The 26615-nt window shown below is 42.9% G+C and overlaps 1 protein-coding gene and 1 long non-coding RNA gene across 9 annotated transcripts in view; one reads left to right on the top strand and one right to left on the bottom strand.

Moving 5' to 3' along the window:
- Positions 1–26615, top strand: part of SPECC1 (sperm antigen with calponin homology and coiled-coil domains 1) — a 273383-nt gene that overhangs the window by 36565 nt on the left and 210203 nt on the right. For 4 of the 8 annotated variants that reach the window (XR_003904298.1, XM_029926750.1, XM_029926757.1 and 1 more), the window contains exon 1: positions 18596–18801. The exons of 3 other annotated variants lie outside the window; for them this stretch is intronic. Coding sequence is in view for 3 of the 5 variants with exons in the window: in XM_029926750.1 (XP_029782610.1) it covers positions 18661–18801 (141 nt within the window). In the remaining 2 variants the exon portion in view is untranslated. Of the gene's footprint in view, positions 1–18595; positions 18802–19713; positions 19885–26615 lie in introns of those variants that run through there. One more of the 8 variants, XM_029926751.1, reaches the window with a different exon arrangement.
- On the bottom strand, positions 1074–18661 carry LOC115281424. The gene is made up of 3 exons (XR_003904301.1): positions 18365–18661; positions 18012–18163; positions 1074–1410 (listed from the first exon to the last, which is right to left on the bottom strand). It is a non-coding gene; the product is annotated as an uncharacterized LOC115281424 (long non-coding RNA).

Here is a 26615-nt window from a genome sequence, read left to right as displayed (position 1 = left end):
TATAAAAGCATTAGTGTTATTATGATCCTTATGGGTTTGCTGACTGCTGTACTGAAATAGTGCACGGAAAAATATAGCACAGTATTTCCTAAATAAGCACTTGGGTATTTATTTAAAGCAATCACAATTTAAATTCTGTCTTAAACTTGTCAAATTCTTTTTTTTTAAACATATGTTGATATAAGCATTTGTTTTAGTGCTTTTTCTCCCTTTGAACTTTTTCATTCATTTGTTAATTCAACCAACATTTATTGATTACCTCCTCTATGCTAGGAAATGAGAGACAAGGAACCTGCTCTCATTGAGTTTATAGTCTAGTGAGAAGATAGGCAATAAACAGGAAGATTCCAGGCTGTAATCAGTGTTCTGGAGAGAACACAGCAGGGTGGTATAATAGAGAGTAACCTTGCAGGTAATATCCCGTCAGACGCCAGCGTAGTCACACTTATTTGTGATGTGGGGTAAGGGAAAAGCCTGGACTTAGATAAAACCCCATGCAAATCTTCAGTTTTCCACATACTGGTTGTGTGAACTGGAGCAAATTACATAGTGTCTCTGATCCTTAGTTTACTCAGCTGCCCTGAGGAGAAAAAATAATACTTGGCCTACAGTGGCTTTTTCAGAATGAAATGTGACGACTTACGCAAAAAATCCTAGGAAAGTGTTTGGACTCTAGTAGATGCTTTAAAAATAGTAGCTAAAGTATTAGTAGCTCAAAACCTTCTTAATTAAGACTTCAACAATAAGAAATTTCTCCATGACTTCATTAGTTTTAATAGCTTGTGCCTAATAAGATGTTTCAAAGAATGGCACCTTTGAATGGCCATCGGGCACGGTCCATCGTGCACATTGTCACCATGGTAACAGCTGAAATGGGGACTCGCTGGTATCAGTGTATTCATTTCCATGAATTGTCATGGTTTAATGTTCATCTACTGTTGGTCAAATTTTGCTGAGGTCATAAAAAGCAGAAAAGGAGAATATGGAAACCAACTTGACAATAAACTATAAAAAAAGCAGAAAAGGAGCTACATTTGCGTTTAACATCATCTTAAAACAAATTTTAATGGAACTGGAAGGCACTACATCAAAGAATCTAGACACTAAAGTGGAGTTCTAGTACAGAAACACCAGCACTAGCACAGTTTCATCTGTTCCACACTGAGGAATGTGACAGACTATGATTCAAAGATATTTTACTATCTCATCTATACCCGTAGGGATCCAGGCAGGGATCCCAGTAGGCCGCAGACTGGGAGCGGGGCAGGGCTCCAAGATACCAAGACTGTCAGGGCTCCCGATGGGTACTTCTCACAGGAGAGATTCTGAGGACAAGCTGAAGTCACGCTTCTTTGAGAGGCGGTGCAATCAGACGCCATCTCCAGGGAGGAGGAGGGTTTATGAGCGGTTCTGGAACAGGAAAGCACGTAAGTCAGAACCACAAGCCTACAACAGGCCAGGGAGACGTAGCAACAAGGGTCTTCCTACAAGAGAAGGGAGGGAGACTGGGGTAAGAAACCAATTAGAGATGTGCTCTGCAAGGGGCCACGTCTGAATTTCTAACATATGGTCTGCTGCCTATCTAGTGGCCTTCGAGACAGGAGCACACTAGATAGCACCCATGCTCTCTTCTTTTCTTTCTGTCGCAAGTAAAGAGGTCCCTCCTCTGGCCCAAGTCCATAGACAAGGGATTCTACCAAGACCTTTGTCACATTTTTCCACCCAAATCCCGTACTCTGATCCCTAACTGTTGACTTCCTTTCATGGTGAAGTTAGGCTGACCCTACTTCCTTCAGCTTTCATTTTCTCCTTAATTCTGTGACCTTACTTCCAACTCTGTCATTTTATAAACTTCATTCTTTTTTTTATTTTTAAAGTTGTTTTTTATATTTTTTAGAGAGAGAGTGCAAATGGGAGAGAGGAGCCGAGGGAGAAGGAGAGAGAATCTTAAGCAGACTCTGCTCAGTGTGGAGCCCAACACAGAAGATCCCACAACCCCGGGATCATGATCTGAGCAAAAACCAAGAGTCACATGCTCAAAAACTGACCCACCCAGGCACCGCTATACTTTGTTCTCACTAAACTGAGCAGTGACTGTATTGGGGTACGTTCATCTACTTGCTGAACACTTCCACTGAATGTCTTAAGCATTTCAAATTCAGCATGAATTGAATTCATTGTCCACTTACGTGATGTAATGATTTAAAAACATATCCGCTCACTATTTATACTTTTCCTTTCAAGGAACGGAGCTTAATTCCCCATCCTTGAATGTGGGCGAGGCTTCCTGACCTTCTCCTAATGACTGAAATAAGGCAGAAGTGATGGTGTGAGACTTCGCAGTCATTAGGGAATTTGTGGCTTCCCCCTCGCCCTCTCTTCCTTGGGTCTCTTGGTCTGGGGGAATCCAAGCGCCGTAACAGAAGGGTATTTAAGCAACCTCATGGGGTGGGGGTGCCCTTCAAAGGAACTGACCTCTCCTGCCATCACCCAGCACTTACTTGCTAGGCGTGTGAGTGAACTCCTTGGAGCTCCAGCCCCAGTAGAGCCTTCAGATGATGTAGCCCCAGCTGACATCTTGATTGCAACCTCATGGGAGACCTTGAACTAGAACAACCCAGGTGAACCTCTCCTAGATTCCTAACCCACAGAAACTCTAAGGTAATACATGTTGGTTGTTTCAAGCTGCTGAGCCTTGTGGGTAACTTGTTAGACAGCGGTAGGTAACTAGTACACATGGTAAATCTCAGCAGGTTGTGCTCAAACCAGGAAACTCCCTCTTCCTCCCCCGAGCCCGCCTGGTGATCAGGTCCTGTTATTTCCATTTAGGTGTCTTTTGATTCAGCCTCTTTTGAATTTTGCTGTCACTCTCTTCGATTGTTATTTCTCATCTGAACTGTTGAGATTGCCTGTTAGCAGGCTCCTTGCTTCCGGCTACGATGCTTGTTTTGTCCTCCACGCTGTCATCAGAGCAGTCATTCTAAAATGGGATTCTGATCATTTTGCTTCTTTGCTTGAACTGTCCTCACTGACTAGGGGTTACCCAGTCCACACACCTCAGCAGTGCAGGCAAAGGTTTTTGAGGTTTGATCCCTGCCTTGTTTTCAAGTTTTATGTCCTCTCTCTCATACAGGAGAGGGTTCAGTCATCACAAAAATGCTTGTTTATATTGCTCTGCAACATCTCAGTGTCATTTTAAAATATGCAATAACATATGAAAAATTAATTTGTAATGAAAACTGCCAACTACTGGGGAGGTCAAACTTAGGGAGACTTAGCTACTTACATTACAGTTTGGATATGTCAAGTTATCCTGACATTTTAGCATTAAAAAAAATCACGATATTTTGGCAAAGATTCACACTGCTCCAAATATTGATTTCTGACATGGACGACGTAAGCCAGTCATTTGAGATCGCAGCAATGGTCTTTAAAGGCATTCTCCACGCCACGAAGAAATCGTTTTATCTTGATTTCTAATATCCATGTAAGTGCCTTCCCTTTAATAGCCTGTATGTTCGAGGGGAAAGCAAACCCTGGCACTCACTGTCCCATTGCACATTGAAACGACAGATTGTCCATGACTGTAGCTTGATTCAAAATGTTTATCCCTTTTTCAGTACTAAATGAAGATCAGATTATTTAGATCACCAGCCCTCCTCTGAGTACATGAGCAGTGGTGCAGACTGGTGTTCAGGGCAGTCACGCTGAGAGCAGCCCCTTTTCTTTCCTCCTGGCTGGACACGTACCAGGTCTTCCGTCGGCCTAGGTCCCTGGGCTCCTTCCCTGCTGAGTACCTTGGCCTTCGAATATGAACCTCAAACGTGAAAGGTACTGATGCATACCCTGCTCGCAGGTTTCAGTCAATGGTGAGTTGAGTGATCTGCCAGCCCACACGCAAGCTCACGTTCCTTCCTCTTCCACACGGCGTCCCGCTGGTGTTCCTTGATGTTCAGTGTGGCATTTGCTAGAGGAGTTTTGCTAATATCTTGTTATGTTTTCTTTCTGACCAAAACGTGTATCATCAACCCGGGGGCTGTTCTTCAAAAACATTTCATTGGTGTGTGTCTGCGTGTGTTTTATCTCTGAGGAGTACACTTTAAATGACGCCCGGGTAGTTTCATTCTTCTCCTTCGGTGATAAATGGTCCAGGCTTGCACTGAGAAACGTTATTCTGCCCTTGAGGAAGAACTTGGTTGGTTGACCAAAGAGGCCATTGTATTTTGAAAGTGACATGGAAGGCATAACCTGCTTTACTGCTACTATTTCAGTAGCTTCATGAAAACAATAAAGTACTCTAGCCTCAGGAGCAAATAAATGGATGAATGGTCCAATAAATTCCAATTTTTTTAAGTGGACTCTTAAAAATTTTTTTTTACATTTATTTATTTTTTGAGAGACAGAGCACAAGTGGGGAAGGGGCAGAGAGAGGGAGACACAGAATCCAAAGCAGGCTCCAGGCTCTGAGCTGTCAGCATAGAGCCCAACGTGGGGCTCGAACCCACAACCATGAGATCATGACCTGAGCCGAAGTCAGATGCTCAACTGATTGAGCCACCTAGGTGACCCTAAACTTCAATTTTTTAGTCTTTGCCATTATACCTCCTATTTGCACTTCCCTTTTCAAAAATGTGTGTTTATTTTGAGAGAGAGTGCGAGAGAGAGAAGAGGGAGACAGAAAATCCCAAGCAAGCTTAGCATTGTCAGCACAGAGCCCAATGCAGGGTTCAAACCCAAGAACCATGAGATCACAGTGTGAGCCTAAACCAAGAGTCAGATAGATACCCAACCGACTGAGCCACTCAGGTGCCCTGCACGTCCCTTTTTAACCGCCTCTATGGCCTACCACTTGACGTAGAGGACACGCATCTGTCTTGCATTTTAGTTAATTCAATAGTGATCCTATCATTGTTAAGAATTCTATTTATATCACTCTCACCTAACTTTTACATTTCAGTGTACCACTTTGCTATATTAACTTTCCTGGACTTACATAATGCTACAAAATAGAAAAGGGGAAAACTGTGAATTTTAACAAATATAAATACCAACTCATGAATATTATGAAAATATATTGTGAAAATACAGTAACCAGACTAACCACATTTTTTTAACCTTACTTTTTTTTTAAGTTTATTTATTTTTGAAAGAGAGAGAAAGAGAGCCTGCACATGCGTGGGGAAGGGGCAGAGAGAGAGACAGAGACAGAGACAGAGAGACAGAGAGAGAGAATCCCAAGCAGGCTCCATGCTGTTAGTGCAGAGTCCAATGCAGGGCTCAAATTCATGAACCTTGAGATAATAACCTGAACCGAAATCAAGGGTCAGATGCTTAATGAACTGAGCCACCCAGATGCCCCCACATTCTTTTAATTGAAAGTCCACTGCAGAAAAATGACCAGTAGAAGCATAAATTCCCAACTTAATGGTTATATTAAGAGTATAACAGGATTTGAGCAAAAATAATTTTATATTTTGAATTTTTGAAGTATATGTGAACAAAATTGTTTCATTTGTTTCTTTAGAACTTGAAATTCCCAGAGTACATTTTAATATTCTCTAGTCCCATTTTTTCCTTCATTTACTCAACAAACACTTACGAAGTGTTCTGCGCTGGGCGCGGTGCGGGAGGCAGAGGGCTATGCAGTGAATGGAACAGAGGTTTGCTCTAAGGGAGCTAATGTTTTGCAGGTGTGGTTTTCTATGTTGTATAAGGTCTGCACGCTGCTGCTTATTTTTCTCTTTCTCCTTCTCTTACCTGCTATGTTTCAGATCCATAACTATTTTACAACCATGTCCTTATTTCAAAACAATTTTTTTCTGTTTTTTATTTATTTTTGAGAGACACAGAGAGACAGCACGAGCAGGGGAAAGTCAGAGAGAGAGGGAGACACAGAATCTGAAGCAGGCTCCAGGCTCTGAGCTGTCAGCACAGAGCCCGATGCGGGGCTTGAACCCATGAAAAGTGAGATCATGACCTGAGCCGAAGCCGGACGCTTAACTGACTGAGACCCCCAGGAGCCCCTATGTCCTTATTTCAAAGTACCATTTTCTGTCAATGCAGAGCCTGCTTTGGATCCTCTGACCCCTCTCTCACTGCACCTCCGCCACTCTCTCTCTCTCAAAAATAAACATTAAAAAATAAATTAATTAAAAAAATTTTCAGGTATAATACAAAAACATATTCTTATGAAAATTCAAATATGGAAATAGAGTAAAATATGAACAGTCCCTCTTTACAACCTCTCCTCCCAGGAGCCACACACACAACGGTGTGAAAGTGTGTATTTCCTACATTTTTGCCAACACTTTTATCCCTTTTGAATATCTTTGTCCATGCAATGGGCTTTTAAAAACATCTTATTGCTTTAGTTTGTGTCTGTTGGATACTCGGTCGGCGAAGCATCTTTTCATATGTTTACAGTATTTTTCCCTTTGTGAATTGCCGTTTCTTATCCTTTGCCCTTTTTCTGTGGGACTGCTTGTTTCTTCTTGAGTTAATTTTGGTAATCTGTGTTTTCCTAGAAAATTATCTGTTTTGCCTAGTTTACAAAGCCATATATGTAATTACATCCTCTTTCTTGTTTTTAATTTTAGGTTTTTTTAAAATCTTCAAGACCATTCTAAAAAATGTTTTTGTTTCATTAACTGCTGCCTGTAACTGTACTCATTTCTTCTTTCCGCTTTCTGTGGATTTAGGGACAGCTACCCAGTTTTCCCTTCCTGCACACAGAGGAAGGCGGGACCAGAGATCGAAGGGTGTTGCTGGGGGGTTGGAAAAGAACGGCTGACATCGTTCTTCCCCACCCCTGCCATCCCAAATTCGGTTCAGGGATGAGACTGATCGCAGATCAGAGGTCAGCTTTGTGCGTGGCCCCGCTGACTTGGAGATTAGTGCCTGGCCTGCGCTCACCGCCAAGCGAATGACCTTCCCTTTCTGAATTAAACTTGACCGAGATATTCTTAAAATAAATGCTTTTGGGGAAGGCTCCGCAAGAAGCCGGTTAGAGTGAAAACACATCAGTGGCTCAGAGATACCAAGGGCCAGGCGCTCTCAGGCGAGTTCTGTCTTTATGGTTCCCTTTGGAGGCCCGCGCTGGGGACAAAGCGGTCCCTGACAGGTGGCTGCGGAGCGGGGCGAGAGTAAAGGCACCCGGGGCTGGTGAGGGGCGTGGCGGAAGGATCTCGGGGTTCTGAATGGGTTGGGGGGGCAGTGTGAGTCTGGCAGGGGAGGGAGCAACCTGAGACCGGGGAGCCCACCAGGCTGGGAGGAAGAGCAGCTGGAGGTCTGAGAGGGCCCTGGCCGATTCACAGTCCCCATGGTGGGAGAGTCCGTGGAGGAACATGTCCCCAAGTGCCACGGCACTTGTGAGGGACTGAAGCTGAGTCACTCTTCAAACTCTCTGGGGCTCTTGTTCTTTCCCAAAATTAGTTTAACATCTGCCTGGAAACCAAAAGAGTCGCTGCTTCCCTATTCCTGGCTAATTAAACAAATTCAGACATATGCTAGCCTCACTCAGCATTTCACACGCCGGGGTGGGGGGTGCAGTGTGGGGGGGTGTATCACTAGAAGCAAAGGTGTCAGTGCTGAGGAGGGGAGACCGCGGGGCTGGGGGTCATCCCAGAGCCAGACTCATGGCTGCTGACCTCTCAGGATTCAGGCGTGTAAACTAACCTGGTGCAACAGCAGTGCTTTTTTGTTTGTTTGTTTTAAGGATTTTCTTTTATTTATCTTTTAATTTTTTTAAGTTCAATTATTTATTTTGAGAGAGAAACAGTGTGAGTGGGGGAGGGGTAGAGACGGAGGGAATAAGAGAGAATCCCACTCAGACTCGGCACTGTCAGTGCAGAGCCCAACACCAGGCTTGAACTCATGAAACCCTGAGCTCATGACCTGAGCTGAAACCGAGAGTCGAAGCTTAACCGACTGACTAGGGGCGCCCCTACAGCGATGCTTTTCTAAAAACAAAAACACAAAAACACATCAGGGGCACGTGGTGGCTCTGTAGGTTAAGCATCCAACTCTGGTTTTGGTCATCATCTCCGGTCAGGCTCCAGGTTGACAGTGTGGCGCCTGCCTGGGATTCTCTCTCCTTCTCTCTCTTTGCGCCTCCCCTTCTTGGTCTCTCTCTCTCTCTCTCTCAAAAGTAATAAGTAAATAAAGTTTAAAAAACTAAAAAAAAAAGAAAAAAGAAAACATATCAGCATATGGTAACTTGTAAGCCAACAAACTTCTCGTTCCTGGCTGTGTGTTTACAGAAAGAACCTCCCCTTTCTGTTCTCCTGGGAAGGATGTGATGACCCTCGCCTCACAGCTCATAAGAAGGCCAGCTTCACTAAGCACCACTCTCCCAGGGCAGTGTGTCTCCCTCCGTAATTACTCCTCTCTATGCAATTTCTTACAGTGAAATGCTATGTTTTAGAACTAAATTAAAAAGTCCTCCAAAGAGATGGTTAGGTTAACATAGAAGTCAAGTTCCTCTTAGTCTGAATGAGTGTTTATGGTCAGGCTTTATAGATATTTACAGAGAAGGGCAATATATTTCCGTACTACATGCAAATGTTAAGTTTCAGATTGTATTTAGTAGATTAGCATATTCATTATGATCTACCGACTCATCAGATAAACATTTTCTATTTATACTCATTTTCTGGGGATAAACACTGGACCTGCTGCTGGCTGGATGAAGCTTAGAGACCCATGAAGATCTCCACCGCTTTTGCCCTGGGAGTGTGTCCTTTTACCCAGTGTCATAAGAGATTCTCTTGGGAGCGCCTGGTGGCTCAATCAGTTGAGCATCTGACTTCGGCTCAGGTCATGATCTCATGGTTCGTGAGTCTGAGCCCCAGCATTGGGCTTGCTGCTATCAGCCCAGAGCCCACTTTGGATCCTTTGTCCCCCTCTCTCTCTCTGCAACCCCCCCCCGACTCATACTCTCTCTCTTTCTCAGAAATAAACATTAAAAAAAATAATAAAAGATTTTCTTGGGTACCTCTCTGCTAATGCAGGAGTCCTACGGATCTGACTCTTGACATTCTTTGCAAAAATTTGCTACACATCTGTTTGAAACCCATTCAGAGTCACTTTCATCATTTGGCTTTGTCCTAGTTATTTTTAGAGTTGATAAATTTATTTTGCAAGAGCAAAACAGAGCATTTTTAGGCTTCAATTTTTGGCTAAGGTTTAGGAAATTCTGTTCTGTAGAGAGCTGGCGGGTTTCCCACGGAGGCACTTAGGAGCTCAGCCTGCACAGAGGTTTCCTTCAGCCTTGGTCTGGACTCATCAATGCAGCTCTTGGGGCTAGACCACCCAACACTGCCCAGCCTCTGTGCAAATGAACACCTCAAACATGCCATCCTAACCCATCACCTGACCCTGTTCTTTCCTAGTCCAGGAGTAGAGATTTTGTGGTCCTTGCATAGGGTATCTCATCCTGGGTTTAATTATTTCTGTAATTAAGAAAGTCTTGGAGCACCTGGGTGGCCCAGGTGGTTGAGTGTCCAACTCTTGATTTCAGCTCAAATCATGATCCCAGGGTCTAGGGATCGAGCCCTGTGTTGGGCTTCATGCTGAGCATGGAGTCTGCTTGGGATTCTCTCTCTCTCCCTCTGCCCCTCTCCCCTGCTCATGAGCGGTCAGTCTCTCTCTCTCTCTCTCTCTCTCTCTCTCTCAAAAAAAAAGTCTTGGGCCACACAAAAAAATCTTCATTGTGTCAAATGAACTTAATTTCTGCAATATAAGCCATTAGTCACAAATAGAGTCTGATGCTGTCATGATAGATAGTAGTTCTTATGCCTAAGTAATATTATTTATTTATTTATATATTTTTGTTTATTTATTTTTGAGAGAGAGAGCAGGGGAGGGGGCAGAGGATCTGAAGTGGGCTCTGTGCTGACAGCAGAAGCCCAATCTGGAGCTCAAACTCTTGAACCATGAGATCACGACCTGAGCCAAAGTCAGATGCTTAACTACCACCCAGGCGCCCCCTAAATAATATTTTTTAAGTTTTAAGACTGTTATGTACTTATTGCAATTAGTGTAGAAAAATCTTTAAAGCATAATGGAAGTTAATACTACCAACTGGAGATAGCTCTTTTTTGTAATTTATTTTATTTCTTGAGTTTTATTTTATTGTGATAAGAACACTTAACATGAGATTTAACCTCTTTGCAAATTTTTAAGTGTACACCATATTATTGTTAACTACAGGTACAATATTTTATAGCAGATGTCTAGAGTTTAATCATCTTGCTTGGCCAAGACTTTATGCTCATTGATTAGTAACTTCCCATTTCCCCTTTCCCCCAGCCCCTGGAAATCACCATTCCACTCTTTGATTCTATGAATTTGACTATTCTAGATACTCAAGTAAATGGAATCAAGCAGTTTTTGTCTGTCTGTGACTTCTTTATTTCACTTAGTAGGATGTCCTCACGTTTTATCCAGCTTGTTAAATATTGCAGGATTTCCTTCTTTTTAAAGCTACATAGGATTCCAGTGTGTGTGTGTGTGTGTGTGTGTGTGTGTGTGTGTGTGTGTGTGCATCAGATCTTCTTTATCCTTCATCTGTCACATCTGTCAATAGACATTCAGGTTGTTTCCACATCTTCGCTGTTGTGAATAGTGCCACAACGAACACAGGAGTATTAATATGCCTTGGAGGGCCTGATTTCAATTCTTTTGGATAAATACCCAGAAGTGGAATTGTTAGATCATCTGGTAGTTCTAGCTTTAATTTTTTGAGGAACCTCTGTACCATACACCATCCATAGTGGCAGAACCATTTTGTGCTCTCCTCAGTCATGTACAAGAGTTCCAACTCCTCCACATCTTCACCAATATGTGAGGTTTTTTAATGTTTTTTACAATAGCCATCACAGCAGGTGTGAGGTGAGACATCTCATTACGATTAGGATTTACGTTTCCCTGACGACTAGTGATGTTGATCATTTTCTTACATGCCTGTTGGCTATTTGCATGTCTTTGAAGAAATGTCTATTCAAGTCCTTAGCCCATATTTTAATCAGTTATTGGGGTTTTTTGTTGTTCTTCTTCTTCTTCACTATAGAGTTGTAGGTGTTCCTTGTCAAATTTGGATATTAACCCCTTATCAGATTTATGGTTTGCAAGTATTTCCTCCCATTCTGTAGGTTGCCTTTTCACTTTGTTACATTATTTCCTTTTACTGTGCAGAAGACTTTTTAGTTTGATATAGTTCTGATTGTTCAGTTTTGTTTTTATTGCCTGTGGTTTTAGTGTCATATTGATGAAGTCATTACCAAGACCAATGTCATGAAGGTTTTTTGCTCTGTTTTTTTTCTAGAGGTGTTATAGTTTTGGGTCTTGTGTTTAATTCTTTAACCCATTTTGATTTGATTTTATGTATGCTACAGTGGTTCAGTTTCATTCTTTTGCATGTGGCTATCTATTTTTCCCAACACCATTTACTGAAAAAACTATCCTTTCCCCATTATAGATTCATTTCAAACCCTATCAGAATCCCAATGGTATTTTTTGTAGAAAAAGAAAAAACAATTCTAAAATTCATATGGAACTGCAAAGAAAACATGAGTAGCCAAATCAATCCAGAGAAAGAAGAACAAAGCTAGGAATATCACACTTCCTGGTTTAAAGTATGCAAAAAGCTACGGTAATCAAAACAGTATCATAGTGACATAAAGACAGATATACAAACCAATGGAATAGAATAGAAACTTGAGACGTAAATTCATGCATATACAGCCAACTGATCTTCCACAAGAGTCCAAGAACAGCAATTTTTCAAAAAGTTTATTTATTTTGAGAAGCAGAGAGCATGCATGTGCATAAGTGTAGGAGGGACAGAGAGAGGACTCTAACCCATGAATCATGAGATCATGACCCGGGCTGAAGTTGGATGCTTAACCTACTGAGCCACCCAGGTGCCTTGGCACCCTTATTTTTAATATATAAATTTTCTCTCAGTCTTTTTTTATTTTCTCTAATTAAATATGGCCTCCTACTTTATACACTATTTATAATCAATTTTCCTCTAAATATATTATCATCATTTTTCCTTATCATCAAATATTTTACAGTATTACTTTTGAAGTTGAGATATAATTCACATACCATGAATTTCACCTTTTAAAGTATACAATATGGTGATTTTCTCTTTTATTCACAAAGTTGTTCAACAATCAACACTACCAAATTCCAGAACATTTCATCGCCCTCCCCCCCCCCCCAAAAAAACTCTGGAACTGTTAGAAGTCACCCCCCACCTTGTGCCCCTCCCTTCATCTCATGGTAACCCCTAATCTACTCTGTGTTTATGGATTTGCCTCTTCCGGAAATTTCACACGAATGTACTCAAACAGTGTGTGGCATTTTGTGTCTGACTTTTTTCACTTAATATAATGTTTTCAAGGTTCATCTCTGTTGTAGCATCTATGATAGGATTTCATTCCTTTATTTTTTTACTTCATTCCTTTTTACTGATAATAATATTCCATGCTATGGATGTACACATTCTGTTTTCCCATTCATCAGTTGATGGACATTTTCCCCCCACTGTTTGGCTGTCATGAATAGTGCTGCTACAAGTACTTACATACAGGCTTCTGTCTGAATTCTTGTTTTTGTTTCTAATGTTTATTTTTGAGAGAGAGAGACAGAGAGACAGAGTATGAGGGGGGAGGGCAGAGAGCAGGGGAAAGGCATGGAGCAAGCGAGACACAAAATCTGAAGCAGGCTCCAGGCTCTGAGCTCCGAGCTGTCAGCATAGAGCCCGATGCAGGGCTCGAACTCACGAACCGTGAGATCATGACCTGAGCCAAAGTCGTACGCTTAACCAACTGAGCCACCCAGGCGCCTCTGTTTTCAGTTTTATAGGGTCAAGGAGTGGAATTGCATTGATCATAATGGTAACTCTGTGCTTAACTTCCTGAGCTACTGCCAAACTGTTTTATATTGTCACAGTGGCCACACCACTTGACATTCCCACAATGTATGAAGGTTCTGATTTCTCCACATCCTTTCCTGCACTTGTTGTCTGATTTCACCCATCCCTAGCAGGTGTGAAGTGGTATCTCATTGAAACTTGGATATGCATATCTCTAATGCCTAATGATGCTGAATATTTTTATGTGCTTATTTGCCATTTGTATATTTTAAGTATGTTTAACAAATTTTTTAAAATCTTTTTTTAAAGGTTTACTTATTTTTTATTGTTTGTTTATGTATGAGAGACAGAGAGAGACAGCATGAGCAGGGGAGGGTCAGAGAGAGAGGGAGACACAGAATCTGAAGCAGGCTCCAGGCTCTGAGCTAGCTGTCAGCACAGAGCCTGACGCGGGGCTCGAACCCATGAACCATGAGATCATGACCTGAGCCAAAGCTGGACACTTAACCGACTGAGCCACCCAGGCGCCCCTAACAAAAATTTTTTAAATGTTTATTTATTTTTGAGAGAGAGCTCTCAGCATAGAGTCTGACACGGGGCTTGAACCCACGAACTGCAAGATCATGACCTGAGCTGAAGTTAGACGCTTAACTGACTGAGCCACCCAGGCACCCCGCCATTTGTATATTTTATATTCTCTTTGGAGAAATGTCTGTCTGAATCGTTCACCCATTTTTAGTTATTTGTCATTTTATTAGTGAGTTGTAAGAGTTCTTTATGTATTCTGGAGAATAGATCCTTATCAGATATATGATTTGCAAATATTTTCTTCCACTATATGGGTTATATTTTCACTGCCCTCTGAAGCACAAAAGCTTTTTTTAATGAAGTACAATTTATGGAGTCTTTGGTTTGTTGCTTTTGTTTAATATCTAAGAAAATATTGTCTAATTGAAGGTCATGAAGCTTTATACTTATGTTTTCTTCTAAGACTTTCATATTTTTAGCTGTTACATTCTAGAAGTAATTTTTGTGTGTGGTATGAAATAGAAATCTACTTTCGTTCTTTTGTATATGGATATCCAGATGCCCCAGCACTATTTGTTGAAAAGACAAATTGAATGGTCTCATCAGCATTCTTGTCAAAAATCAACTTCCGTAAATGCATCGGTTCATGTCTGCACCCTCGATTCTGTTTTATTGATCTGCTTATGTCTCTCTCTGTGTCAATATCACAGTGTTGATTGCTATAGTTTTGTAATAAGCTTGAAAATTTGGAAGTGTGAGTCTTCCAACTTGGTTCTTTTCAAGATTGTTTTGGTTATTCTGAGTCCCTTGCATTTTCATATGAGTTAAAAAATTAGCTTGTCAATTGCTGCAGAAAGCGCAGCTGGGGTTTTGATGGGGATTGTGTTGAATCTGTAGCTCGACCTGAGGCGTGTTGCCGTCTCAAGTCTTACAGTACATGCACAGGCGACGTCTGTCCGTTTAAGTCTTCTTTAATTTTTTTCAGTGTTTCATAGTTTTTAGTGTACAGCTCTTACACGTCTTTTAGTAAACATATTTCTAAGTATTTTATTCCTCTTGGTGCTATTATAAACAGAATTGTTTTCTTAATATTTTGGATTGTTCACTGCAAGTATATAGAAATGAAAATGTATCCTACAACTTTGCTGAACAGGTTTATTAGCTCTGTTTTGTTGTAGATTTTTTGGGAGACTTTTTGTATATATAATCATGAGATAATAGAGATAGTTATAATTTTCTTATTGATCTGGATGCCTTTGTTTTTATTGCCTAATTTCCCTGGCTTAAAGACTCTGCTATAATGTTGGCCAGAAGTGGTGAGAGCAGAGACATCTTTATCTTGTTTCTGATCTTAGAGGAAGGATTTCAGGTTTGCACCATTAAGTGTGATGTTTGTAGTTGGCCCTTATCATGTCGAGGCGTTTCCCTTTTATTCCTGTTGACAAAATATTGTTAAATATTTTTATCATGAAAATGCACTGGATTTTATCAAGTGCTTTTCCTGCACTTACTGATGCACAATCCTGTGGTTTTATCTTTTACTCTATCACTATGGTGTATTATATTGTTGGGTTGTCACTGTTGGACCAACCTTGAATTCCTGGGATAAATCCCACGTGGTCATGGTGTATAATCCTTATATATGTTGCTAGATTTGGTTTGTTGGTATTTTGTTAAGGATTTTTACATGTACATCATAGGGAATATTAAATTTTTTTAAATATTTATTTTTGAGAGAGAGACAGAGCACGAGCAGGAGAGGGGCTGAGAGAGGGAAACACAGACTCTGACACAGACTCCGAAGCAGGCTCCAGGCTCTGAGCTGTCAGCACAGAGCCTGACATGGGGCTTGAACTCATGAACTGCAAGATCATGACCTCAGCTGAAGCCAGATGCTTAACCAACTGAGCCATCCAGATGCCCCATAGGGAATATTGATATAGTATCACTTTTAATGGCTGCATAATATTTAATTACATGGATCTTCCTACCGTAATCTAACTAATTAGACTTTTAATTATTTCCTTTGTTGTCATTGTTATAATCAAGGATAAACATGTAACTCCCATGCATAGTGCTTTGCATTCATTCATGATTATTTTCATAGGACACGTTCCTACAAGTGGAATAACTGAACCAAAGGCTATGCAGAGATGTTTGTCTCATCCTGTCATTGGCATTTATGCTTTATTTATAGGAGTTTTATTATTAACAGAGGTTGGTTTAAAAAAATTTTTTTTAAGTTTATTTATTTTGAGAATGAGCCAGAGAGCACATTGAGAGCGAGCGAGAGAGAGCACAAGTCGGGGAGAAACAAAGAAAGAGGAAGAGAGAGAGAACCTCAAGCAGGTTCCACAATGTCAGCACAGAGCCTGAGGTGGGGCTCGAACCCACTAACCGTGAGATCATGACCTGAGCCAAAATCAAGAGTCGGTCGCTTCACTGACTGATCCACCCAGGTGCCCCAAAGATTTTTATTTTCAAAGTTAAATCTATTTCTTTTTCATGTATTCTGCCTTTGTGTGTGGGCTTAGAGAGGCCTTCCTCACCTTGTTCAGATTCACAGTCTCCTCTCCTCTACTTCTTATAATGCTTCTTTTTATTTTTTCCCTCCACTTAAATCTTTATCAGAATTCATTTGGGTATGAAGTAGAAGCCTTTTTTTTTTTATCCAAATAATTAGCCAAATTTCCCAATGGCATTTTTAAGAACAATCCATTTTTTATCTTCATATTAGTAATGTGATCTTTATCTTAATCAAAATTCTTGTGGCACCTGGGTGGCTCAGTCAGTGTCTGATTCAGTTTTGGCTCAAGTCATGATCTCATGGTTGTGGGATCCAGCCCTGCAATGGGCTCAGTGCCGAATGCAGGCCTTGCTTAGGATTCTCTCCTTCTCCCTCCCTCTGCTGTTCCCTCACTTGTACGTCCTCTCTGTTTCTCAAAATAAATAAATAAAAAAGAAATATAGAGCATTTTCCACACCTCTTAAACCTGTTAGAATTTTTATTGGAACTGCAATACATATATACAATTACTTTGTGGAGAATGAATATTTAATTGGAATATCATGGTATTTTTTTTCATCCAGTCCTCACTTCTGATATTCAGTAAAGTGTTGTAGATTTTTTGGGGGGTGGTGACTATGATTTTCTAACAAGGTTTATTCATAGATTTTCTATACATATTTTTGCTTGTGTGCAGGACTTGTTTAGCATGCAATAACTGCTTTAAATGTATCGTATTATTGGGGCACCTGGGCGGCTCAGTCAGTTAGGCGTACAACTTCAGCTCAAGTCATGATCTCACGCTTCATGAGTTCGAGTCCCAGGTCAGGCTCTGTGCTGACAGCTCCAAGTCTGGAGCCTGCTAAAGATTCTGTGTCTCCTTCTCTCTCTCTGTCCCTCCCCCACTCCGAGCTCTGTCTCTCTCTCAAAAATAAATACACTTTAAAAATGCATTATTATTATACAATTTAATAATTTTTATTGTTTTTAGAGAATTTAGAAGATACAGTGTGAGTTTAGAAAATAAATGACCCACAATATCAGAGATAACCACTCTTAGCACTTTTGTGTACATCCTTCTATTAATAGATTTCCAGTCAAATTGGGGAAGTAAGACACAATCACATGAAAGGCTTAATCCAAGCACTAGTTTGTATCTTTTTGCCTGTGTGGCATTTTTTTTTCTTTTGGGAACTGCTCTTATAACTAGTGGGGCTGTCAGTCACCCAGTGACCGGACAGGGCTGTCACGCTAAGGTTCCTTTCTGAGGAGCGCCTCTCTCCCAAGGTCTTGGATGCTAAAGACGTGGAGTCTTTGTCATGGAATGCCGCTGGCAAAGCCTTTCTTGTCCCAAGTGCACCAATGTTTGAAGGAACCCAACCCAGGGAAGCTGAGGCGAACCAAGGTGATGAAAAGAAAGCCCCGATGACGTTTGAACCTCCAGGTCTCCTGGCTTAAAGCCAGCTCGAATTCATCCCTAGAGTTTCCAGTTAGTCAAGCCAATAAATGTGCTATTTTGCTTGAGCGAGGCTGAGTTGGAGTTTTGTCACTTGTAGAGCCCCAGCCACTACCACCTCCTGTGTCTGGGCCGTGGTGACCATGCACGGAGGTGATCCCCTCTCCCCTCGGGGTGAGTTAGGTCCCTTTATTCCCCTGACGCCCAGGAGGATGGGTATTCCTCAGTGAGAGCAAGTCCCATGCATTGTCTCGTGCTTTCTTTAAGGCACAGAGAGAGGGCCACCAAAAAAGCAGCACTTGCCAGGGTGGCACGGGGCCACAGTCGTAATCACAGCTCTCACAGGGGCAGGCCAGCTCTAAACTGCCTGGCCGCAGCTCCCTCCTGGGATCTGTCATTAGAAAGGCAACGTTGCATTTGGGGGGAGGGTGGCATTCCAGTGAACCCCCGGGCGTCCCTCAGCCTTCTTGGAGGCTCAGCAAACTTCCTCTGCCGTGAAAGAGCTAGGGGGCTGCTTTTCACGCCTATTATCCGGTAAAATAGCAATTAAGCTCCAGCCACGGCAGTGACTAGGCTCAGCCCGGCCCAGTGACCGCGCCGCTCGGTGAGTGAGGATAGAACATATGTTGCTTATTTACCTCCCCGGCATGTCTTCCATCTAGTTAAGGGCAATCGCATCATCAGCGGGGCGTGCAGGCCATCTGTGGGGGCGGGAGGCGTGGACCTCGGGTTTGGTGAGCGTGCTCAGACAATTCCGGAGCTCTCCGAATCCAAAATTAGGTATGGAAATCTTTAGAGCGATGAAAGCAGTTACAACAGGTGATGGGGGGATTGGAGATTTAGCCGCTTTATGTCCCCAGCAAGCTTCAGTCCCCGCACTAGAACTGCCCGCTTTGAGACGCTTCTGGATCACCCATCACCTGACTTTGACTTCCCCATCCCACTTAGAACATTCTGTAACGGGGGCCCTGAGGCTTCAGGGCAAACTCACCTTTGAAGACAGACTGGGTTGTTTTGTTGGGTTTTTTTGTTTGATTGTCTCAGGAAACAGCCAGAAATTCGTCAGCCTGTATCTTTAAATCCTTATGTTTTTAGAGAGGTACAAATTAAGTACCAGTAGGATAGAAATGATTTTGCACTTTGTGTGTGTGTGTGTGTGTGTGTGTGTGTGTGTGAGTGAGAGAGTGAGCAAGAGAGGGAGAGAGATTGTGAGAGACAGAGGGAGGGAGACGGAGAGGGGAGAGGCTGTCAGGAGCCCTGGAGAGCAGAGAACCGCCTGCTTCCTGCATGAAGCTTGCTCAAATGCTCGCTGCCCCGGCCCCCAGAGTGTGGTTTTCCTCCCTGGCCGGCACCAAACCCCAGAATAGTGTGGCTGCCTTGCTGATTGTCAGCAGCTCCCGGGAGGCGCGAGAAGCGAAACCCTTTGCAGTAAGTACAGAGTTGGTTATTATTTAAGATGGGGATGGAAAATCTTAGAAGACTAGCTCTATCTGGGGGAAGAGGTTCTTCTGCCTTAGGTATAATGTCAAACACACCCAGTGGATCCAGATATGACGAAGGCAGGATTAACACATCTTTTGGCGATTCACGGGCTAGGTGACTTTATGCTACACACATGCTTCTTTGAGCTAAAACTGAATTTGAAAACTCATCTTCTGGCATCTTGAAAAAACAGACTTTTTTTCACCGCCTGTCACTTTTTTCGTCTTGCAAAGTAAGGATGATTAGTGCTGACTTTAATGTGCAGAGTTTTGTAGGAAAAGAAATCCTCTCTGGGTACTAATTACTGGCAGTGTGGAGAACTCTTTTCATGACCAATGTGAATAGGGCTACTTCTGTGCCTTCTTGTCACCGATGTGGGAAGTCCTGTGGAGAGAACCACCCACTTGACTGGTTCTTAGCCCCCTGGAAGGTTCTAGAGCCTTCTCCTTGAAGACGAGCACTGTGCGGGGCGCCCTCCCATCTTGCAGAGGGCCTGATAATGTCCCGGTGCTTAGTATCTGGGCCAAACATTGTGCTTATGTTATGTGCTTAAAAGATATGGCAAAGATAGAGGCTTTTCTAGGAAGTTATTTATTATATGGTTTCTGTTTAGACAGTGTTTTGCACTAACCCTCCCCCCTCCCGCACCCCCGGCCCCGCCCTGGCCCTGACCAAAGCACAGGCTACGTTGAAACATCTCTTCACCACTGGATTTTCTAGAAATGAAGTTTTCAGGGTTTTGGGGGTTTTTTCTCCCTTTTTTCCACCGGGTCCAATTTCCAAGCTAAAATATTTAGCTCAGTAATGCAGGAAGTTGATATTTTAAGTTTACTCAATGTGATTTTTCCCTGTCATTAGAACAGAAAAGTGAAGAGGACATGGGCTCTCTGCGTCTACTACAAGACTCATCCACAGGGCTCGGGTTTGTTCCTTTCCCGCTGAGCTCCACCGGCTGTATTTTTACACGGTCCTAGTTGAGAGCAGACGTTTCATTTCCTTTAATCTTCCCTTCACCACGTGGGTTTTCGTGTAAGTGTTGTCTGAGCAGAAAAAGCCGCAGAAGCAGAGGGAGTACGAAATTAACAATACTAAACTTTCAAGTGAAAAGACACTGCCTGTGAAATAGCTTCCTCATCTCAGATATTTACCCCCTGCAAACATGTTAGCCCTTCCTTATAGGATGAAAATAACGTTTCTGAGCACTTACTGTGTGCTAGGTACCGCGCCAAGTTCTTCCCCAAGTATTAGCTCATCTGATCCTCAAAACACTCCCATGAAGTGGCTACATTTACGATCTTCATTGTTACAGGCAAGGAAACTGAGGCATAGAAAGGTTTTTGTAACTTGGCAAGGTCAGAATGACTGGTGGGTGGAAGAGGTACAGCCAGAGCAAGGACTTGGTCCTTCTAAATCCATAGTGAATTTAGAAATTGGAGAAACTCATGACTCCATTCCACACAGTTTCTGTATTTCTTTCTGCTTGTACTACTAGATATTATAGCATAGGGTTTTAAAAATGTTACTAGTTTCACAATTATTTTTAAAGGTGTAGGGGCGCCTGGGTGGCTCAGTCGGTTGAATGGCTGGCTTTGGCTCAGGTCATGATCTCATGGTTCATGGGTTCGAGCCCCGCATCGGGCTCTGTGCTGACAGCTGGCTTAGAGCCTGGAGCCTGCTTCGGATTCTGTATCTCCCTCTCTCTGACCCTCCCCTGCTCGAACTGTCTCTCTCTGTCTCTCAAAAATAAATAAGCATTAAAAAATTTTTTTTAAATAATAAACGTGTATAATGTTCTAGTAGGTGATTGTTCCATAATTTACTTAACTATTCCCTGTTCTTGAAAATTGGATTGCTTTCCTTTCTTTTTTCTGTTTTCTTGCTGTAATGAATAATGCTTTAGGGGTGCCTGGATGGCTCAGTCAGTGGAGCATGCAACTCTTGATCTCAAGGTTATGAGTTTAGGCCCCAGGTTGAGGGTACAGGTTACTTAAAAATAAAATCTTAAAAAAAAAAAAAAAGAACAATACTTTAGTAACTATCCTGTCCATATGATTTTCCCCAGGTTTCTGGATCATATCTGTAGAATAGATGCTCAAACATGGGATTACTAGGTAAATGGGGCATGAACATTTATTTTAATGGTGTTTGGTATATGTTACTGAATTACTCTGTATCGACACTCTGTGTGAGTGTGCATTTGATTTCACCCATTTCCCAAGGACAATATTATTTACAAAATAGGCAAAACAGAGGCCCTTTTTAATGTTGCATTTCTTTTAACGTAATTAGGCTGAATGGGTTTTTCACATTTTTGTTTATAAGTTGTACTTTCTGGTTTGGTCACCTATTTGCTTAATTTTTTTTTTGTTTTACTAATTTATATAGGTTTTTTATAAGATTTATTTGCCATACTTTTGGCAGTTCTTTTTCCCAGACTATTGTTACCTTTTTAAAATGAATGTTTAAAAAATGTAGCCATTTAACATTTTTACATAATCCAAACTGTCCATCCCCCCCGCCATTCTTCTTACTTTAGAGATCTATTATCCTCTTTTAAAGGAGTTTTTTTTCCTTCTAGTTTTCACTTTGGTGGGTGATGTAAAAAGTTGATTTAGACTGACTTAATGCCAAACAGTTTTTCCAATATCATTTATGTTTGTGTTCCCTAGTATTTTATAGTTTTGTCCTTTTATACCTTCAGCTTTTCTATGTTAAAAGATTTTTCTGTATTCTGTTTTATTTATACTTGCTGTTTCTGTGCCATTGTCACATTGTGTTAATTACTGTTGTTTTTGTGATACACAGAGAGGATAAGTTGTGCGGAGTCAAAATGACGTATTGAGTAAGAGTGTGGGCTCAGGAGGCAGGTGCTGAGTCCTAACTTATGTGTCTCCCAGTCTTTACTTGTAAAATTGGGATAGTAATAGATGGTGTGCACTCCCTGGGCTGTTAGGATGAGGAAGTAAAAGATAAAGAAAATCATTGGGAATAGTATTTGATGTATATAGGTATGAACAGAAAATATTTGAGGCATATATATGTGTTTTGTGTATACAAAGGTGTATTATCTTTATCTTATACAGAGTCAAATGTGTCACTCTTATTCTATATGTCCTAAGACAAACTTTCATGTAATCTTGGGAGACAAAGAAAGAACATTGACTCCATATACATTAAGAAGCTGGTACACAGTAAGATGGGCGATTGACAGAGTGATACATGCAGCACATACCACAGAGGACTACTACCCATTGTAAATAAAGAATCCTCAGAGGTGCCTGCGTGGCTCAGCTGATAAGTGTCTGACTTTGGCTCAGGTCCTGATGTCACAGTTCATGAGTTTGAGCCCCACATTGGACTCTCTGCTGTCAGTGCAGAGCCCACTCGGATCCTCTGACTCCCTCTCTCTCTGCCCCTTCCCTGCTCCTGAGTGCACACATGCGCTCCTTCTTTCTCTCTCTCTCTCTCTCTCTCTCAAAAACAAATAGGTAAATAAATAAATAAAGATTAAAAAAAGAATTCCCACAAATCGATTGGAAAAAGACAAATACATAAAGAAAACATGGGCAAGGACAATTTGTAAATAAGCATATTAAATTTATTTTTGTAAACAAGCAATTCACAGAAGAAGAAATATAATTGACCAGTACACATATAATGTTCAACCTCAGTGAATTGTGGAAACACAGGGACGCCTGCATGGCTCTGTCCGTTAAGCTTCTGACTCGGTTTCCTTAGGTTCAGGTCATCATCTCATGGTTTCATGAGTTTGAGCCCTGCATCGGGCTCTGTGATGACTGCAGAACCTGGCTGAGATTCTCTGTCTCCCTGTCTTTTTGCCCCTCCTCCACCATGCTGTCTCTCAGGAAAAATAAATAAACCTTAAAAAAAGAATCATGTAAACATAAACTCAAACACTAATAAAATATTTGCTCTGCCACCGATTGGAAAAATGGAAAACAGGGCATCCAGTATCAAAGAGAACATATGGAGAAGGACATAGGAAATCACAAATATAAGGAATAAGAATAAATAAAGGTTTTTGTATAACAATTTTACCAAATCTACCAAAATGTAAAATAACCTTTAGTGTATCTCAGAAAAATAGTGTACATGTTTTCAAGTAAACATATACAGTATAATCATATCTACCTTTAAAATTTCATTATTTATGTTAAGAAACCTAAATTCCCCATTTTTATTTGTATGTGTAAAATATTCATCTTAAAAAAATAGTGGATATATAATATCAAGCTGTTTGCTATGGAAGTAGAATTAAGGGAGGGGATTCTATCATCTTTTGCTAATTTCTATGTTTGAATTTTTCTATAAGTCTGTATTGGTCTATTTAAAAAATTTTTTTTAATGTTTATTTTTAAGAGAGACAGAGTGTGAGCAGGGGAGGGGCAGAGAAAGAGGGAGACACAGAAGCCAAAGCAGGCTCCAGGCTCTGAGCTAGCTGTCAGCACAGAGCCCGACGCAGGGCTCAAACTCATGAACTGCAAGATCATGACCTGAGCTAAAGTCAGATGCTTAACTGACTGAGCCACCCAAGTGCCCCTGTATTTGTCTATTATTTGTGCAAAATAGGTAGATAAATAAATAGATAGATAGACAGGCATTTTTCCAGGCCCACAGGCAAGAAATTTTAAGGGAGCAGAATGCCAGGTGTAGAGGCCTACAGTTGGGAAAGTACACTACAGATTTTAGGAAGAGTGAACATTTGAGTGACAATGTTTTCACATTCTTTATAGGTTCTGACTTCTGTTTTAGGAAGAGAAGCAAGGAACTTGTTGAGGAAACTCAACCTGACAGGCATGGAGGGAAAGTTGCTTCATTGATGAGCCCTGACCTCTAAGCAGCTTCTGTCCTGTCCCTATTTTCACACTGTGCGCAGGGGGTCCCCACGTGGGTGGCTCAGAGACCCCAGCCCCTTCCCACTGCACCTCTCCCCTTCCTTTTCATCTGTGTCCCTTACTCTGTCTTAAAAAGGTTCATTCAGCCTTCCTGCTGGCCGTTCATCCAGATATTTGCCCGGCAGATACCTCGCGCCTGGCCCCAGCCGGGTGGCACTCTGGACCTCACAGAGACCAGGGTGAGCCCGTGAGGGACCGCGCCAGCCCTGGGAGGAGCAAACCCACTAGCCAATTACTCATCGCTGATCATGAGCGTTGCTATGAAGCTACCAAATAAGGAGAATAATAGATGCGAGTCCTCTGTACACAGGTGCTTGGGAAGGGGCCAGTGGGGGGGGGCTAGTGTGAGAAAAGCACAGCTGGGACCCCTCCCCACGCCCACCCTCACCCCCCATCCAACCATCAGGAACCTAACGGTTCTGCTCTCACATCCTGTCCCCTTCTTTCCATTCCTCCTGCCATTGCTTCATTCGTCTCCCCAGAACCACGGCTTCCCAGATTTTAGTTGTTCAGATTTTCTCTTTCCACAGTTTTTCATACTTATTAAATTTTCTAAAACTGCCATCATTAACAGATGTTAAAAGGAAACTTGTTGACTCACTGTGAGAAACAGTGAAAATGAAATAACGCCGAATTCAAAAATTAACGTTAAAACTTTACCAGGAGCGAATGCAGAACTCTGTCCCCTGGTCTCTAAGGCCTTCAAGGTCGCCTTGGTCACAGAGGAACGCTATTTCTGGAAGGCACTGTGTTAGGTTTAGGTATTTAGCCAGTAGAAAGTGACTCTTGTCTATGATGACTTTGTTAGCCGGTAGAATTCAGGACAAGGACACTGAGAGAGAGAGAGAGGGAGAGAGGAAGAGAGCGAGAGAGAGAGAGAGAGAGAGAGAGAGAGAGAGAGAGAGAGAGAGGTGAAAGAGGAGACTGGAGAGCAGTTATTTATTTTACAGCGACAAAGTGAGGCAAGCCTGGGACACGTGACAGCCAGGAAGGTGGAGGGTCCCTCTGAGACAGCCCTGGGAGCGCAGGAGATAAAGGACAGGATCCCGGGGGATGGTCTGGGTTGTAAATAAAAATCTCCCTCCATTGAACCTGGGGCTGGAGAACCTTTCCAGCACCTACTGCCTGTGGGGACCGTTCTTGGTCTCACTGATGAGATTAAGTAAAGGGTTTTCAGAGTTCTGGCTTCCCCTGTGCTACCTGGAACCCTCCTTGCCTGGAAGGAGCCCACGGGCCTGGCCGGGAAGTGCTCAGAGGCTTTTGTGATAGGCTTAGGGGGCTGAGCACCTGGGGGGGGCCTGACCTGTGAGGGAAGTGAGGGGCCCCCTTCGGTCTCTGCTCCCCAGCCTGTCTCCTGCTCGGGTCACCCCTGCAGCCACAGGGTCTTAGAGTCCCTCACACTTGTGTCCTGCCTCCTGCCACCTCCTTCCCACCTCCTGGCCTGGCTGCTCCCTCTGCCTGCAGAAGTCCTTCTCTCCTTTGCACCCCTTTAATGCCTATCATCCTGGAACTGTGTTTTCCTCGTGGAGTCTGCTCTGGCTGTCCTCCCCGGCTTGGCCATACCCCCCAGAATAAGCTCTCTTCAGCAGTTTCTCAGCTGAGATCTTTTATTTTGGGGACTATATGGTAGCCCCACCCCCACCCCCGACTCTGGACCATGACAGCCCCCCCCCACCCCGCCTCGTGAACAGAGATTACGTTTATATTCGCTCATCCCTGTGCTGGTGCCTCCCGGAGACTATAGCAGGTGCTCCCCAAGGGTTTGTTGAAGGAACAAATGAATGAAACGGTCCCCAGCCGTTTGTGCAAATGAGTGATCTCACTCTATTCCTTTTGGGCCTCACTTTGCTTTTCCCAGGGCTGTGAAGGGCAGGGAGTGACAGAATCTGACCTGTGTTTTAAAAGGACAGCCGTGGATAGGGAGGAGCGAAGGGTGGAAGAGGATCCAGGGCTCTGTCCTGACTCCACCGCCAAGGGCAGATGGCCATTCTGGTTGGCAGGATCCTTGTTGCCCTGATCAATGCTCTGCCTTTTCACAAAAGAGCCACCGTTCAGTCCTGTGTTTCACACATTAAAATACATATAGAATTGTTTTCATGTTTAGTTTTGAGAGAGAGACACACACAGAGTGTGAGTTGGGGAGGGACAGAGAGAGAGGGAGACACAGAATCTGAAGCAGGCTCCCCCCTCCGTGCTGTCAGCACAGAGCCTGACTCAAGGATCGAACTCACGAGATCATGCCCTGAGCCGATGTTGGTGCTTAACCAACAACCTCCCAGGTGCCCCTGGAACTTTTAAATTAAAACATGTTTGCTGTCTCCAGAAGCCACCACGGCGGCCTGAGGGCTCAGACGCACCGGTCTGGAATACACGGTGGCCTTGGCTTCCAGCCCTGCCTGGCCTGCTGCTCCCTTGAGTCACAGGCGCCGGTCACACCCGAAAGGCGCACCGGCCTGCAGAGGAAAGGCTAGCCTCCTTCATCTGGCTTTTGGCACCTCCTCGGTCTGCCGCCGACCCTATTTCCAGGGCTGGTTTGCTCTACTTGCCACAACGCCCATCCACTCCTGCCAAACCAAATCACCCCAGGGCACACGCCCCACGCCAGGACCTCCCCTGCCTTTGGGTGTGCTTCTCACCTGGAATGCCCTTTCAGCCACAAAGCACCCCAGCTGGGGGCTTAAACACAGAGTTAATTTCCTCACAGTTCTGAGGCTAGAAGTCTGAGATCCAGGTGTTGGCCCAGTGGGTTCCTTCTGAGGCCTCCGCTCCTTGGCTTGTGGGCGGCCATCTTCTCTCTGTCCTCACGTGGTCTTCCCTCTGTGTCCCACTGGGTCCCAACCTCCC

This window comes from Suricata suricatta, chromosome 17 (genome assembly GCF_006229205.1).
Source record: "Suricata suricatta isolate VVHF042 chromosome 17, meerkat_22Aug2017_6uvM2_HiC, whole genome shotgun sequence".
NCBI classification, from domain to species: Eukaryota; Metazoa; Chordata; class Mammalia; order Carnivora; family Herpestidae; genus Suricata; species Suricata suricatta.
Note: the sequence above shows the minus strand (reverse complement) of the source record. Positions and strands in the feature narration are given on the sequence as shown.